The sequence below is a fragment of the Penicillium subrubescens genome (assembly GCF_028828155.1).
Source record: "Penicillium subrubescens strain IBT 31985 chromosome Unknown utg000005l_segment0_segment0, whole genome shotgun sequence".
Taxonomy (NCBI): Eukaryota; Fungi; Ascomycota; class Eurotiomycetes; order Eurotiales; family Aspergillaceae; genus Penicillium; species Penicillium subrubescens.
This window is the reverse complement of record NW_026643155.1, coordinates 3,122,296-3,139,702: the sequence shown is the minus strand read 5'-3', so window position 1 is coordinate 3,139,702 and position 17,407 is coordinate 3,122,296. Positions and strand designations below refer to the sequence as shown.

Genomic DNA, 17,407 nt, shown 5'->3' with positions numbered 1-17,407 from the left:
AAGAATCAACCCGTGGGGTAAGAAAAACCATGGCGTCCTTTTTTCCCCTCTCGTATTTCCATCCATATTGGTTGAGGCTTGGATCAGATCCGGGCCCGTCACTATGATACTGGAGACTCCCATTCCCTATAAGGAGGTATGTGTCGCAAGTGGACACTTCCATATATAGACTACGTGTATTATCTATCAGATTAGTATCAATTCACGTCTTTCTCAAGGTGGAATTGTAAGGTTCAACCGATTCGCCACCTTGACCTTGCCTGGGCTAGATATATATTGACTGCGATGTTGTCTGGCTATGTCAATAAATATACATCAACATTTGTGACTTGTGACTGAGATATGTCAAATAACCAAGACTCAAACAGAAAAAGAGAGAACAGCGAACAATATTTGATAGAATTACAGCCATACCTATATTTGTATACAGTCCCTATTCAATCTTCGGCAATGTTTCAATGCCATGCACATACAGCCGATCCTCGTGCTGGAGAACGGCGCTATACCCGATTGGGGGGCTACGAGCCCGACACCTAAGCTCCGCCCACCCGCCTTAGTTGTCCCTTGGGATCACGACCTCTCGACCCTATCTTTAATCCTGCATACTTATCGTCGTGCTCGTGGGCTTGCCCGGACTGCCAATTGACAACCCGGTCAATCCGATTACCCCTATCCTCCCTTCCCGCAAAGCGCCGTCGTCTCCCCCTCCCAGGCTTCCGTCATGGCCCAATGAGCCACCCCGTGCGCAATACCAGTGATGATTGAGATTCTACACGCACATCACAATCATAACGACATCTGAAGCGGGCCCTTCAGTCATTCCACCGACAACTGTCAACCTAGACTCTTGTTCTCCTAAACCCAATCGACCCTGACAGGAGCAGACCCCAACAACCTGCAGTTTTGACGGCAATGACCAACTTCGAGAAGTCGGTAAAGGGGGCTACCAAGCTCAAGGTAAGTGCTTGGTTTTATTTAATGGATTTGATCTGCTCAAGTAGTAACACATCTTTGCGCACAGCTTGCGGCCCCTAAATCTAAATACGTCGAAACAATCTTGGTGGCGACTCATACCGGCGAGGCAGGTGTCGCAGAGATCTTCCGAACACTCCAGCATAGGCTTCGAGACTCAGCATGGACAATCGTGTTCAAGGCGCTTATCATCGTTCACCTTATGATCCGGGAGGGCCAGCAAGACGCAGCGCTGTCTTATCTTTCCGACAACCCCAAGAAGATCGCACCCAGCAACTTCTCCGAAGGTGAATCATTACAACAGACGCTGCGCGGATACTTTGTACTGATATCATGAGTAGCGCAATCACAGGGACATAACATCCGACGATATGCCGAGTACCTTATGACGCGCGCCAAAGCATTCGACGCTACCAAAACCGACTACGTGCGGAGCGGACCCGGACGCCTGAAGCGGTTGAGCGTGGATAAGGGTCTTCTAAGGGAAACAGAAGTTGTACAGAAGCAGATTCGTGCGCTGTTGCGATGCGATGTACGTCAACTCCCAAAGTTGGATTGCGGCGCAGTGCTGACAGACCCCGCAGCTATTGACAGACGAACCCGAGAATGAGATCAGTTTGACTGCGTTCCGCCTCCTCACACTCGACCTTTTGGTGCTGTACTCTGTCATGAACGAAGGAACTATCAATGTCTTGGGTAAACTCACCTACTCCTGGCCCCAAGCGCTACATCATTAGTTAACAATATCCATGAACAGAGCATTACTTTGAAATGTCGAGACCGGATAGTGAACGTGCCTTGGCAATCTACAAGACATTCACAAAACAGACGGAGGAAGTGGTGCAGTTCTTGGGAGTTGCTCGGCACTTCCAATCCGCCACCCGGTTGGAGATCCCGAAGCTCAAGCATGCTTCCACCGACTTGGCGCGCCTCCTTGAAGATGATTTGAATGATCCGGACTTCGACCTTCGCCGGCGAGAATATCTGGCTGGTAAAGGGATCAAGAAGGATGGGCGTGCGCCGACCTCTGGTGCCGAATCCGCCTTCGCAGAGCCCTCTTCCAGCAACCAATCTAAGCCCATGCCAAACCCGCCCAAGCAGGCTGAAGCGCCGAAGCAAGCCCCTACGGATCTGATTGACTTCTTTGACTCCATTGAACAGAACCAACAACCAATGGCCCAGCCCGCTGGAGTGGCCTATCAACAAACGGGCTTCCAGCAGCAGCAACAGCCACAGCAAGCTTTCTATCCTCAGCAGACTGGTTTCCCTCAGCAGCCTCAGGCCACTGGGTACGGCCAGCAGAATGCATATGGCCAAGGCTTCCCCCAGCAAAACACTGGCAATCCCTTCGGCCAGCAGCAAATACAGCCGCAGGCGCAGCCACTCCAATCAATGCCCACTGGGGCAGGATTCGGTGGATATTCGGCGCAGCCACAGTCCTACGGATATCAATCACAGCTGGCTCCCATTCCACAGAACGCGGTCCCGTCGTTCCCTCAGCAGCCTCAGCAGCTACAACAGCCGCAGGCATTGCAGCCCCAGCACACTGGCGCCAATCCCTTCCGGCAATCAATGCTACTCAACAACCCCACGGGTGGGGCACCGCCTGCACCTGCTTCCCCTCTTCAACGGCAAAACACAAACCCATTCGCCAAACGCCTATCTATGGCACAGCCCAACTACAATCAAGGAGCCCCCGAGCCCGTACCTCAGGTTCCTCCAGTCCCCCAGGTCCCGCAAGCCCAGGCCCAGCCGCAAGCACTTCAGCCCCAACGCACGGGAACCAACCCATTCGCTCGTAGCTCGTCCGTGCCGCCTCCCCAGAACGGAGGACTGCAGCCTCCAGCAGCAGCTCCTCTGCGGCCCAACCCGACCGGAAGTACCAATCCCTTCCGCCAAAGTCAGTTCATCAACCAGCAAACTGGCCAAGGGTGGCAGACCGGCCAAAACGGTACAATGGGTGGGTTAGAACAGATGGAAACAGTCTCTGTCTTCCCGAGACCGGGCATGGCATAAAGAGCAGGATTTACTAGGCATGGGGAAAACGGGTTCGAGATGGTAGCGACTCTCCTTACACCTACAATCTTCAGATTCCTCTCTTTCTTGTACTTTCACTTCCTCTTTCTCGTTCCATATTGCCCATCTACCTTCTTCTCTTCCCCCCCTCTGTCTCCATGCGTCTAGCCCGGCGAGAGCGGGCTGCTCGCACGTCTCTCTGCGGCTGAGTCGGGGCTGCGCTGACTCTGCGCCGTGACGCAATCGATAGAAGATGAATTCATCCCTGGCAATGACGTTCATATAATCTAGCGAAATTTTTATTCTTTTACATTTGGTCTCATGTCTTGCCGATATCCCGTCGAGTGGCAAAGAGTAATCCCGTGTACTGTACAGGCGTGAAGGATACAAGACATCATCGCTGCCGATCTTACCGTAGTGCTTATATCAGAGCAGATTGGCTTGCACGCCACGGGGCTTATATGCCTAGGATGATCGCCGCTGACGACACTCGGCAATTTCGTAGTCGGTAAGCTTGAAAAGGCATTGGAGGCCAGCATGCACATACGTAAGTAATGAGCAGTACAAAGTACGAAGTATAGGTGAGTACGGTACTTTCGTGTCTTTGGGATTTTCGTCATCTTACGATGGTTATGCAGGGGCCGAAAGTACCCAAACCAAGCATTCGATAACTATGAAATAATCCTCAATTTCAATAGAAACAGCGACGAGATCTTGCAATATACTCGACTGACGCAGTACGAAGACCTTGGTGTAGGCAATGTATGCAGTGATCAATTGCTTTTCAGCTCCGAATTGCTAGTCGTCAAACAACAGCAGCTGAGCTGTATATGTACTTTGAAGTTGAGTGTAATCTCCCACTAGCGTGTCTTGACGGACCCGACAGAAAGGTTCAGACGCAATCGCTTCATGCACCGTCTATTAGGATTGACGCCAGTCCAGCGCCGTTCAGCACCGTCGAGACTAGAGAGTCCGGTCGGGATTTGGGTTTCGGTCGAGTTGGGACCGAACTGCAGCTGAAAAGAATAAGCCCGCCAAACGAGTTGATTTGAACAAGACGAGGATTACCCCCTAGAAGTACTGATGGGTTATTGATGGAGACCATTGGAGTCAACAGTGAACAGCCCAAAAAGAAGAGAGGGTCGAGATGGTCGAGACTCGTGGGGCCGAGATCCGATGCTTTCGTCCAGTGAAGACCCAGTCAAGTTGGTGGATGTGCCAATTGCAGCTCGTACCATAGAATTTGGTCTCCAGTAAAGGTCCCCAGTGGGCGTTGCTGAACCGTTAGAGGCGCTAAAAAAGAGAGGGGAAAAGATTGGGTATTATTGGTGGTGATCAGTCGTACGAGAAGGGTTGGAATCATCGGCAATGTTCTAGTTGAATAGATCCGTAGGTAAGAATCGAAGAGAGTAATTAGTCCCTAAACATAAAGTTCAGTAATAATAGAACCCCCCTTCGCCCCTTAAGGCGCAAAGACTTAAAACGGGTTTTAGGGTTCCGGGGCCGCCGCAAAGAAAAGCAACGCTCATCTTGTTCTTCTTCCTCTTCTTCTCTTTTCGCATCCCTCTGGGCCCTCGGGGTCTTCATCTCCACTTTCTCTCTCTTCCCCTCCCCCCTACAAGACATACCGTGGGGTCCAAAGAGAAAGAAAAAAAGACGCGATCTTGCACAAATTTCACCTCTCGCCCGGCGCAGTCCCGACCATTTCACTAGCGACATTAGCGGGGGTTCGTGATTCGTCGGACAATGCGATGATAAACGTGAAGAATTCATTCTTCTCCTAGCTGAACGGGTCAGGGATATTTCGCCGGGGCAGAGTCACAGTGACTGAGTTACTTCTTCGTCTTCTTCGCCGAGCAACCTCCCCTTTCGACTACCCCGCTAGTCCGTCCTTCGTACGCACGAGCTGCCTCGTCTTCTTCCTACCTTCCTCCTCCCACTGGACGCTGTCCGATTAAGCTCGTACCTATGGATGCCAAGCAATCCTTCCCCGGAGGCTATGAGCAAACACTCCCCGTGCTCACTCGGCCTCCAGCGTCCGACTCCTCGACATGGGCTGAAACCGACCCGAATTTCGACACGGACCCCTATACAATGTCAATGCTGTCGCTCCCCCCAACTACACCTGCACCGCCCCCTCAGACCGCAGCGCCAGCTTCCGCACCCAATGCGACATCTCAGCAGCCAGCGCAAGCTCAAGCGACAGCCACCACCACGTCCACAGACCGCAATGCCCCTACAAAGATCCGTAAGCCTCGTAAGGCGGCCAATGCATCGGCGGGAAAGTCTACGCTGTTCTGGGTCCATTCCGACCCCGACTCTGCCGCCGGGGGAACAAAGGAAGAAACCTTGAAGCGCATTCGGTCCCATGTCATGTCAGAGCACAATCGCAAAAAGCGATTGGAGAATACCAAGAAATATAAAGGCAAATCCTGGAAACACCTGGCCTTTCAGCCACCAGAGACGATCCCGGGGGGAATGGGTCCGCCCCGACCCCCGGTGTCAACACCCTCGTCCTCGTCGAGCAGTAGTCGCTTGGGCTCGCAGGTCAGCGAGTCGCCTCCATTGAAAAACGAATTAGTTCCCACCACGTCCGCCGTGGAGTACTATACGCCTGTGCCGGCCGAAACAGCAACATGGACTGAGCAAACCTGGAGCGAGGATTCATGGGAGGACAGTAATTATGATGGAGTCGATGGAGTCGTGGGGTTTTCTACGACATCCCAACGCTATTCTCCATGGTCATATGTGGGATCGGGAGTACATGATCCGTTTAATACGGGACATACACAGCTTACAGATCGTATGATGCGGCATTTACAAAATTGTTGGTTTCCCCTCGACATCCCCAGCATGGATTTATGATCCATCGACTAACATCAAATCAACAGTTTTGTGGGATTTGACACAAGAAGCGCATCCATTGCAGACGCGGTATAAACCCAAGTTGCAGGCCCATTGGGCCGCTCTTATTCAGCGAGACCCCGCCATTCTCCATGCGGCAATTTGTATGTCTACTTCCAATGCAGCCATGCAACGGGGTGAATTGCCCATTCGGGATCCGAATCAGCATCGCAGTGCCCTTGTGGTTGATACATTTCACCATCGAGGCGAGACGATTCGATTAGTGAATGAGGGTCTATCAGACCCGGTGAAGTGTTCCAGTGATGAATTGATTGCTGCAGTGTCTACATTATTAACGATCGAGGTGAGTACCCAGCTTTGATATACCTGACGAAATTTGAGACTGATTGTGATCAGATTGCATCGGGTAACCCCGACTATCTAAAAATCCATCTGGCTGGCTTGCGTCAAATGATCGGAATGCGCAAGAATTTCGCCGACGTGCCATCTGACATCCGATTCCAAATCAATTGGTAAGATAACCCCTGCTTAGACTTGACGTCCAATCTGTTAATCTCCCATCAGGACGGATATCCGAGTCGCATGCATGGCCCTCACCAAACCCATCTTCCCCTTCGTCCGCTCCACCCGTCCCCCAGGACTGTCCCTCCTTCCACCCAACGACGACGTTGGCCTCTGCGCAACCCGTCTCCTCCCCCTTATGAAAATCCCAGGAATCTTCAGCGACACCTTCTCCAAAATTATCTACGACCTCCTCGAACTCTCCTGGTACGCCGAGTGGATCAAGGGTAGCAGCGGGTACCAAGAATTCGACAGTGACACCGAAGATTACTTCAACTTCGAAGTTCTCTACGTCGAGTACTCTCTCCACGCAGACCGATACACGCCCACTGGCCAAATCAAGGGCGACAACTCGATCGAGGGCTGTACGCGCCTTGCCTGCCTTTGTTACCATAACAGTGCCATCTGGACTTTTTACCCCATGGTTGCGCCCTTATTGCCAAAGCCGATTCTAGCACTGCGGGCTGCCCTGGAAGCGACTATCCCCTCGGGACTGTTTTCGCTGTGTCGCGATCTCCTGATTTGGGTGCTTTTCATTGGTGCGGCTTGTAGTCAGGTGATGCCCTCTGAGCGCACGTATTTCGTTACGGAGTTGGCGGCGGCGGTGCAATTGCATGGTGTGACCTCCTGGCAGGAGTGCCGGTCTATTCTGCTTGGGTTCTTCCATGCGGACCGGGTCCACTTGGTTACACTGAGGCAGGTGTGGCAGGAGGTTCAGGGACGGATGGATCCGGCTGGTGTGTGAGGTTCTTGATGATCCTTAAACTATTAAATCTCCATTCAAAATAATGTAATTAGTATGTACTGTTCCCGTGGAAGTGACGGTGGATGCTGGTATATACGAAGCATCTGGAATAGCCTTAATGAATGATAACCTTCAGACTCTTTCCATACTTAATTCCTAATCTGGACTGTCATCAACACCCAACTCCTCCGCTTCCCAATCAATCAGGTATTTGAGACCGTTCCATGAACTTGGGATGGTCAGGTCCAAACACCCGTTCCGCCATAACCAAGCAACGCCTCAATGAATCCAAAGCCTCACCAGTCTTACCCAGTTCCTTCCAGGTCATAGCCAAAAACCCCATCGTTTCAATTGTATGCGGATGATCCTCACTCAGCTTCACCCTCATCGTCTCCAACGCCTCCACCTGAAGCTCTTCCGGATACCGAGCGTCGGGGTGCATAATGTGCGATGTATCCGGCAGCTTGTGTGATGGCCAGGGGCATAAAGTCTAGCGCTTCCACAAGTTCTAGGACTTGTGATGGCTCCGAGATCTGTGCATCGTCCGAGGCCCCGGAGGCTGGTTTCTGAGGTCCAATCTTTCTGCGCAGTAATTCAAGTGCCTCCGACTTGTCCAGTGGTCCAATTTCAATCACGTCCCTGGGGTCCAGCATTTTCAGGGCTACTTCTTTGTTGCGACTTGTAATCAAACTCGAGCCATTTGAATTTCTAGGAAGAAACTCCAAAAGCGGTTTTGTCAAAGCATTTGCGTGATGCTGGGTTTGGCCTTGATTTATACGAAGAAGACTGTCATCATCAACATTATCGAGGATAAGAACCCACTTGCCGTGCTTGGTATCCTGAAGCCAATTTTCGACGAGTTGAAAGATGTTGGACTGGGGATGCCCGCGACCTCGTATTTGACTTGATCTGCAATCTGCCGAAAACTTTGCTCGAATTGAGCCGCATTGCTGGCATGGATCCAGAAGACCCAGGTATTTGGCGATGCAGATCGGACCCGGTGACAAAACTCAATTGCGAGCTGGGATTTGCTTCAGTGGTGTCAGTGAATGTTCATACCACCTTACTGCTAGGCTGCTCTGTACTGACCCAACACCACCGAGGCCGACAAGTGCTATCCTCGATGCTAGGGCAGAAATTCTCTCTGCGATATCATCGAGGATCGTGCCGCGGTCCACAAAAGTCCGGATCACGTCGAAAGGGGATGAAAATATCCGGATCTGGCGGGGTCTCTGGTCGCTCTTTGATCAAAGACAACAGCTATTAGGTGACGTTTCCTTGACTCCAAGGTTCTTGACATCACGTAATTGTGAAACACACCTGGGGCCTGATTGAACCAATTGAACCGTAATTCTCTCCAATTTGGAGTCCCGAGTTTGTGTTACCAAACGATATTGACTTTGCAGCCATTCCTGGGGTTTGTCATACTTGAGAAGAGGGTGTATAGGATAGGATGGGAGAATGGCGGGGCATGGGAAATCTCAAATGGCCCCTCAACCCAACGACGGTCATTTCCATTCTCCCTGCCTCACCATCAGGTGACTTGGCCATCTCTCGGCGCTGCACCGATGGTGCCAAGCTCACATTATTTTCTTCAAGTCAAGTTGAGCAGGTAAGCTGCAGCTACACGGTGATCGATCTCATACTTACAATATTCAAGTTTGGAGGGGTTCAGTTCTTCAGCGCAGAAGTATAAAATTCAAAATTCACTTCAAGAGATGGATTAAGATAGATGTGCCGCAAGAAATAAGTGAACGGTTTAAGAATCAATTCATGCATCTACCATCGCGCTTCCATTTGTAGCCTTAAAGCTTGGGCAACACAGCGCTCTTGCCCTGAACACCATGTTCCTTCAAGGTCTCCAGAGGCACCCTTGTTGAAGAAAAGTCTGCATCTAGCTCTGAGGGCGGAACCCAAAGTGCAGGGTTTTTCTCAAAGAAATTGGATGCGCGCAGCATAACCCTGACGGGTTCCGCTGGCATGATAGGGAAATCTTCAGTACGAGGAAAGTGTGTGAGCCCGAATTGAACATAACAGACTATGTCTGTATTCTCGATTGACTCGTCGCGTGCCACCCAGTCGGTGATGGTCAAGTTGTTTGGATGATGCTCCCCGGTTGATTGGCACACATAGGACCCGGCTGGGAACAGTTCGTAGTCACGATATGGAAGAACCCAGAGAGCCTTCTGCGCAAAGGCTCCTCTCTTTGCAAAAATGCTCTCGGTCTGGGCCAGGAGCGCAGGACATTGGGTATTCACGATCTTGTACCCGACAGGTTTCTTGGAAATCTTGCTCACAATATTTGGATTCACGATATCCCATGTTCGAGATGTCTCATGGCAATAGTTGGCAGCACCATCTTTGGCTGTCTTAAACAGTGTTTTCTTTGCCATGAATGCGTTACCATAAGGATTTTGATCGGCCGGAATGTCGGCAGGAACGGCATCACTTTGAATAACACTGTTCCTAGAACCATCAATCTCTGGATCAATACGAAGAGAGAAAATATGCTGATGATTCTGCGCATCGATTCGATTCGCCACTTCCGTGCCAAATGGAGCCGACTCCTCGCTTGGGTGGAGGCAGTATGTGTTCAACATGCCAGTCAACTTGACTTCCAGCATATAGGTGCCGTCCAATGTGAACGTATGGTAGAAGGCATACTCGTAATTAGCCGCAGTCAGAATTTGGGAAATTATCAGCTTCCGATCTCTTGCTGAGATGACACGTCCGTCCCGAAAATCGGTATGTTTATAGAGCAAACCGTTATCCTCTTCGTGGATGCATATCGCGTTCTCAATCAATAGTGGATCACCATTTGACGTATTCACGACTGCATCCAAGTATTGAATAGCACCCTTGCAATCACAGCCGAGTTTGAGAGAATTAGTCATGAACCCGGAGCCGTATTCTCCAATATCAAATGCATGTTTTTTGTGATGTGGGCTCTTTGGAGATCCGTAAGGTACAAACATCTCCACCACGCTCACTCGATTGAAGATCGTGCGGTATCTGTTGTTGCTGTCGAATGGATCTCGCATGCAAATGTCAGACAGCACAAGACCCTCCCGATAGTTGAAACCAATATGCATCTTCAAGTTTGCCCAGTGGATTTCCCTCCCATGCATCGTGAATGAGACTCCCTCCGGCTGAGTTATGTGTATCGGTTTGAGACGATTGAATTGATACTGGCTCTTCCCCACAAGTTCTGGTAGATAATTGTGTTCCTCCATTGGAATATGCGTACGTTCACCATTGACTGTCCGAATGTCCACAGAGAGGATCTGCTCCCGCTCGGTGTCCGCGATGACAGTAAAATCAAGTGGATGTGCATATTGATTATCTGTCGGTGACGTACGATAATACGCGAGGGCTTGCTGGAGTCGTCTTTCCAATCCCCAGCGCTCATCTACACCAATTGCCCATCCGTCAAAAAAGACTTTGGACATATCGGTTATTCCCAGGCCTTTGCAGGCTTCAATGACTTGCGGATGAACTCTTGCAATTCGTTCGATAACATCCAGATCTTCCAAGGTCAATATAGGCCAGACATCTTTAATATCACGCCAGGATTCGACCTTTTGCGAGATCAAGTTCACCGTGACCTCAGACACGTTTTGGCTCACACGAGAGATGATAATTGACAAAGATCTTCTGATCGGGCGCGGTCCACTTGAATCACGGAAGGCAGCATAGTCGGCTTTCCTAGGTTCAAGCAGAGTGATGCTATTGAATTTGAGGCCTAATTTGCTTGATGAGCTGATAATTGCTACCGTTCGTGAGATTTCAGCGGCTGAAAGCGGATCTGGGCAGAAATATTAGTTGCCTTGCAATTTTTGCTTCGCAAGTCAAAGAGCCGTTACCTAAAGGATGAACTAAGACGTCGTTGCACGTAGTGCGTGCGGCACTGCAGCTACAGCTCTTTGGGGCAGTGCCTGTAGAACTGGCCATGTTGTTTGATGGGGCCTCAGCGCAAATACTGAACCCAAGACTCAGAGGTGGAAAATGAAGTTAACAAATAGATGTCTCGTCTTCTGCTCTTGGCGTCTTGTGTCAGAGCTTTAGCCAACGGGGAATCTGAGCCATGCTAGCCCGAGAAACAGATCCTGAGGACCTATCAGTACGGAATGTCATCCGAGTAAATGTTTGAGTTGCTGGCAGAAGTCGGTTGTTCCGAGGTTTTTTTCGGCATGGCCGAATCGGAACACATTCTAGCCACACCTTCTCTGTGTCGGGCTTACCGATAGCTATACGAAACAGCCACTTGCGGGCCACAGAGAAAGGGAGTCTCTTTTTTTTTTTTTTTTTCGCTGAACTGAAGCTCAATCAAATATGTCAAGGAGGAAGAAATTGTAAATTCAATCATCATGCTCCCACATGACCTGTTATTTTGATGATTGACTGCGACTTCAAAACAACTTGGGCATCAATGGCACAAATGATTGTCTTCCGGAACGGCAGGATTTTTAGTCCTAAAAAGGACGCCCCAACTGAGAATGAATTCTCGGGTAGTTTTGTGGTCTCCGGCGAAATCATAACACATGTTGGATACGAGGTAGACGAGGCTGTTAGAACAGCCAAAGAAGAAGGTGCGGAAGTGATTGATCTGCAGGGCCGAGTGGTCTTGCCGGGATTTATTGATGGCCACACGCATTTTCTCCTCTTCGGTCTAGCTCGACAGAAACTGGATCTTAGTGACTGCAAAACTTTCGAGGACATCGAGAATTCTCTTCGCACATATGCCAAGGCGCATCCAGAGCTGCCACGGCTTCTCTGCCGGGGTTGGCATCAGCCGTCAACCAACAGAAAAGCGCTCGCGAGCATGATCGATCACATTGATTCTCGCCCCATTTTTATTGAGGCCTTGGATCTCCATTCCACTTGGTGCAATACTGCTGCGCTGAACGAATTGGGAGTCAAGGCGATACCAGACCCGATGGGAGGCAAGATCCATCGTGACGAAAACGGACAGCCTTCGGGTCTTCTAGATGAGACCGCCCAGACAGGAATTGTATGGCCGCATTTGATGAATGTCTGCACCATGGAGGAGAGACTATATGCATTGGATGATGCTCTTAGAGTCTACCTTGAGTCCGGATATACAGGACTGGTCGACATGGCCATGGACAATGGTGCATGGGAGGCCTTGAGGTTGCTGCGAGCTAGACAAGACGTCCCAATTCATATTGCAGCTCACTGGTATATCCCATTCACCGACGATGATGAAGAGCTGTCAAGGCATATCGAAGAAGCAATTGCAAAGCATCAGGAGTTTCACCCATCTGATTCTCCAGACTTCTGTGTGGTTGGTATCAAAATCATTTCCGACGGTGTGGTTGACGGCTGTACCGCGGCTCTCAGTCATCCTTACATCCAAACCGATGGCGCAACTTGTGTGAATCCAATCTGGTCTGTGGATGGCATGAGAAAGGTGGTCAAAAAGGCTGTAGATGCGGGTTTGCAAGTTGCAATCCATGCTGTCGGCGATGTAGCCATCAAGCAAGCCATCGACAGCATTGCTGCCACCAACATTCCCAGCAGAAGACATCGCATTGAGCACCTCGAGCTTGCTTCAGTGGAGGACGGGAAGCGGCTAGGCCAGCTGGGGATCACCGCGTCCGTCCAGCCCGTTCATTCTGACCCAGCACTCACCAAGGACTACCCTCGGATTTTGCAACCTCATTTATGGGAACGCGCATTCCCATATCGGGAGTATCTCGAGGGGAACGCCTGTCTAGCTTTCGGGACGGATGCGCCAACAGCACGACATCTACCCTTGCCGAACCTGTACAACGCCACCGTTCGGAAATCGGCCCTCGAGCCTCAATCAGATCAAATGACTAACCCTGATGGCGCGATCACACTCCTACAGGCGGTCGCCGCAGCGACCTACGGTGCTGCGTTTTCGCGATTCGCTGAGGGCTGGGTGGGGAGCATCGCCGCCGACCATCGGGCGGATTTCATAGTGCTGGAGACAGAATGGACGCCAGAGACATTGCTGAATACAAAAATATATCAAACCTGGGTCAGGGGAAGAAAGGTGTTTGAATGCCAACCCATTAGCTAGAGGATGAAGGAGATAAATCAAATGAAACAAGATCTGGACATAATTTGAACTTCATGATCCATCCATCAGAAAGAGATACAGATTTATGGAATACGCCAGCTCGTTGAGTATTAAAATTAACGAAGATTTTACGACCTCTGCGTGGAAGCGTCCTTTGCATGTTTCCATAATATCCACTTTACCGTACAATGTCAATGTGTTTCAGAGGACGGCAAATTAGTTAACGAGTGACATTTCAGTCCGAAGTCAACAATATTTATACGAAGTCAATCTATACTACGTTGGGACCGATCAAGTAGTCGACATGTAAAGGAGGGTAAATGATGCATCGACCCACAAAACTACCTCATAAAGCTTGGCCGTGTACGAATCTGTTAGGTGGGTGTCCAAATTCCAGGAGCCTTTATCGAATTGTTCACCAATGATAGGACAAGTATAACTGTCATATCCACTTGCTGGATGAGGCATTCTCATTTTCTACCACATGATAGGTAGATATGTGTGGCGGCCGACCCGCAGTCATACGCTGGCTACTGGGGGTGGAGTCGGACAGTCCGAAAACCTCGTCACATACGCGGAGAACCAACTGAGTTTAAAGCAATATCAACCCCGCAAATTATGCTTCCCTCTAAAAGGGACGGGAACGCTTATCGCGATGGCACTGACCTGGTAACCTGGTCGGCAATTCTATCGATTGACACCATTATCTGTATCCCTCTTTTCCTGACGTTATCTGTTGTCCTATCACAGGTTGCGTACCCGAGTGTGTAGATAACGCCGAGGAGAAAAGGAGGTTCGCATGGAATACTATATCAAGGACCAAGATTCTGCATTAGGTGAATTCTAAAGGAATTAAAAATATCCTGTCAACCCCACTGCTAGACTTGTTCAACGCCGAAGCTGGCCTATCTGGCATTGCCTCTCATTAGAAACCAGTCAAACCATAATGTCCTCCGATAACAGCCTCCTAGCACCTCCTGGAACTGTGCCACTAGAAGGTAAGCTGTTTTAAATATTATCTAGAGATATTTCTCTGCTAATATTTGAGTCTGCTGTCAAGACCTCCAAAGGAATTCTTCTGGAGATGCAATTATTTTTCAACCAACTCCAACACGAAATCCAAATGACCCTTTAGTGCGTTCAGTAAACCGAATTCAGAACTTCATTTACTGATCAAAAATAGAACTGGAAACTGTGGGAGAAATATGTTAACTTCGGCCTCGTTCTGTTTTACTCTTTACTTGTCTTCGCTTTGTAGGTTTTTTATATCCTTTCACTTACGTCCCTTATAGTGTCCTACTAGGATACTATAGCAAAGATGCTCCACTAACGCCGGCTTTTTCAACTAATAATTAGCATTGGTGCTGCCACGCCCACATGGGCGTCAATGAATACTGAGTTAGGATTCAGCTACGAGATTCTGAACGACAGTTACGCGACTGGCAGTGCGACGCTATGTGTCGGAGCCTTGATGTTCATTCCAATAGCGTTGAAGTTTGGCCGACGACCAGTTTACGTCTTCAGCACATTGTTGCAATGCGGCGTGGCAATTTGGTTTGCGAAAATTCAAACAGTTGCTGATTTAATGCTCGTTAACGCATTTTCATGCCTTCTTGGGGCCTTAGCGGAAGTTATCGTTCAAATGACGGTAGCTGACACTTTCTTTGTACATCAAAGAGGCATGATGAACACTATTTATGTCTGGATATTAGTTGTTGGATCTGCCCTTGCGCCTCTGGTTGCAGGCTACATAACTGTGTCTCAGGGCTGGCGGTGGGTATGGTGGTGGATGGCCATTCTTTTCGGGGTGTGCTTTGTGCTGTTCCTCTTTCTTTACGAAGAGACTAAGTTTGTTGACTGTATCACTGGATCGGCCCCAGCGGACTTAACCCAACAACCAGTTTCTGTGTTCTCTCCAAGAGGCGAAAAAGAGGACAGAAAAACGAAGGAAGATATCGATACAGAATTTGACGGAATGACTTGCATGCGATTCGGCTTAACTCCTCCAGAAATCGATTTCTCCATCCCTCGCAAAACCTATTCGGAGAAACTTTCCTTATGGTCACCATCCCCAGGATCACTTAAATTCTTTGTCCGACATACTTACCAACCTCTCGTTGTGACTCTCACTTTCCCAGCAGTTTTCTATGTTTCCGTGGTTTACGGAGTTCTGACTGCCACTTGGCAAGTTATGATTACCGTGGTTGCTTCTGTCATGCCTGAGCCACCATATAATTTTAATGCGTCCCAGGTTGGTCTGATGACTTTGGCTCCATTCATCGGAACTACGATCGGGAGCTTGCTTGTTGCGCCCGTGAGTGATAGGCTAGTTCTGAGGCTGGCAAAGAGAAATGGTGGGCTATTCGAACCTGAAATGCGCCTATGGATCTTGCTGGCTTTTGCCCCGCTGGTTCCGGCAGGGATACTACTATTTGGATATAGCCTCGGGAACTCGAAGCCTTGGTATATCGTTGCCATCGGCTACGCAATCTTTGGGCTTGCTATGGGCCCTGTGAGCAGTGCTTCTTTGACCTATTTGACGGATGCTTATACAAACGTGAGTGATTCGGAGACCTCAACGGGGATAGGGATATGACTGAGCAATATTTTGATGTTTGTTCTAGATCGTGGCCGACTCACTCGTGGGTGTAACTTTCGTCAGAAACCTTTTGGCAACGGCCTTGGTGTTTGCAGTCACTCCATGGACTGCCGCTGTCGGGCTTTCAAACATGTTTCTTACGATTGGGATATTCATGGCGGTGACTCTGGTCCCTGGTACAATCGCCTTCATCTACTATGGGAAGAGAATGAGAGCCAGGACGGCAAATAAGTATTGTCACTATTCAGCATTACAAGCTGAAGCTCGGGCGATGTAATCATTTTGATGAGACACAGGGAAAGAGCTCCGAGTCTAATATCCGAAACGAGTTCGAAACCACTAGTTTTTATGTCTGTGGAGGGTTGAATGTAACTAAATTCGGGAGTAATAACACTCAGATTTCATTCGATTAATTTACTCGCCGCTGCAGCCTCTTGTAAGATATTGCTGTTTATTATGAGCCATACAGGGTGATTTAATGCTCTACCTGCAATGTCAATCCTGGTACAGTCTAGAAAACTGGCTTGGGATTCCTCCAGCCACAGCAGTAGAGCTTCGTTGCAATCAGGCAGATGAGATTTGCTGCATAGCTAGTCACAGCAAAAGCGATCAGCCCCAAGTATTGCCCCTGAGATTGAGTGAGAATCTGTCCAGCTATTGGAATTCCCGTGAGACAACTGTCGAGGTCAGTTCAAATGCACAAAATATCCAATCTTATAAGAATGCAAATGGAGATCTATCAGAATAAATTTAAACAATATCGGCAAACACACCTTATGCTGACTACGGCATAGGCCGTCGCATAGCCCCGCCCATACGCTTCCAGCTTGCATAATTGTCCAATGCATACTGGAGCCAAGCTAACATTGCTGCCGCTGGTAAATCCAAAAAGCAATGCGAAAAGTGTAATAACTGGCTTGCTAGCGTTTGCAGGTATCCACAAACAGGCAGTGCAGAGCAGACATCCAAATACAGTGATGATGAAGGTGTTGAACCGACCGATACGGTCGGCACAATAGCCTGGGATGCACCGGCCGAAAATTGCTCCTATATTCATCAAAGATAACAATAGAAAGGCAAACTGGGATGGAATACCATGGAGTAAAGCATAGGAGGTCAAATAAGTGATTGGAACAAATAAGCCCCATTCCATGAAAAAATATTCCCATACTGGCCAACATGAGGGCGCCATCGCAGAAGATAGATAAATCGAGGAGAACTGCTTTAGCAGTAGTTCCATTGGGGGGCCTTCTGGGCCGAATGAGGAGAACCGTAGCGGCGAACGCGATGAATTCGACTAGTCCAATCACACGAATTGCCCAGGCGAATTCAATCCGAGAGACGACGTTTTGGAAAAGTAGAGGGAAGATGACACCGCCGAAAGAAGCCCCGGAAGATGCGATACCCGTCGCTAAGCCTCTGTGTTGATGAAAATAATGCGCAACAATCGAGATCGAAGGGCTGAAAGCAAGGGCAAGGCTAATACCTCCAAGAACACCAAAGATGACCATAAATTGCCAATAGGCTGTGCAAAAGCTCAAGAGGACCAAAAGTGAAACTGTTCCGATGCCACTACAGATTA

General features: G+C 49.3%; 6 protein-coding genes across 6 annotated transcripts; 4 read left to right on the top strand and 2 right to left on the bottom strand.

Moving 5' to 3' along the window:
* Positions 1–912: 912 nt before the first annotated feature.
* On the top strand, positions 913–2,988 carry N7473_007642 (ENTH domain protein; the record flags this gene model as incomplete). Its single annotated transcript, XM_057153582.1, has 5 exons — positions 913–957; positions 1,022–1,259; positions 1,314–1,504; positions 1,557–1,668; positions 1,730–2,988. The coding sequence occupies 5 exons, from the start codon at positions 913–915 to the stop codon at positions 2,986–2,988; spliced, it is 1,845 nt and encodes a 614-aa protein (XP_057007920.1).
* A 1,968-nt stretch (positions 2,989–4,956) lies between these two features.
* On the top strand, positions 4,957–7,159 carry N7473_007641 (uncharacterized protein; the record flags this gene model as incomplete). The annotated part of the gene is made up of 4 exons (XM_057153581.1): positions 4,957–5,815; positions 5,880–6,196; positions 6,250–6,365; positions 6,418–7,159. The coding sequence occupies 4 exons, from the start codon at positions 4,957–4,959 to the stop codon at positions 7,157–7,159; spliced, it is 2,034 nt and encodes a 677-aa protein (XP_057007919.1).
* Positions 7,160–7,527: 368 nt separating this feature from the next.
* On the bottom strand, positions 7,528–8,569 carry N7473_007640 (uncharacterized protein; the record flags this gene model as incomplete). The annotated part of the gene is made up of 4 exons (XM_057153580.1): positions 7,528–7,925; positions 7,982–8,190; positions 8,249–8,400; positions 8,480–8,569. The coding sequence occupies 4 exons, from the start codon at positions 8,567–8,569 to the stop codon at positions 7,528–7,530; spliced, it is 849 nt and encodes a 282-aa protein (XP_057007918.1).
* Positions 8,570–8,964: 395 nt separating this feature from the next.
* On the bottom strand, positions 8,965–11,110 carry N7473_007639 (peroxisomal copper amine oxidase; the record flags this gene model as incomplete). The annotated part of the gene is made up of 2 exons (XM_057153579.1): positions 8,965–10,964; positions 11,023–11,110. 2 exons carry the CDS (start codon positions 11,108–11,110, stop codon positions 8,965–8,967), a joined length of 2,088 nt encoding a protein of 695 aa, XP_057007917.1.
* Positions 11,111–11,597: 487 nt separating this feature from the next.
* N7473_007638 (amidohydrolase) lies at positions 11,598–13,226 on the top strand (the record flags this gene model as incomplete). Its single annotated transcript, XM_057153578.1, has 1 exon — positions 11,598–13,226. One exon carries the CDS (start codon positions 11,598–11,600, stop codon positions 13,224–13,226), a length of 1,629 nt encoding a protein of 542 aa, XP_057007916.1.
* Positions 13,227–14,409: 1,183 nt separating this feature from the next.
* Positions 14,410–16,102, top strand: N7473_007637 (major facilitator superfamily domain-containing protein; the record flags this gene model as incomplete). Its single annotated transcript, XM_057153577.1, has 3 exons — positions 14,410–14,480; positions 14,583–15,783; positions 15,851–16,102. Coding segments are annotated over 3 exons (1,524 nt in total), but the record flags the coding sequence as incomplete, so codon positions are not given.
* Between the last annotated feature and the right edge of the window lie 1,305 nt (positions 16,103–17,407).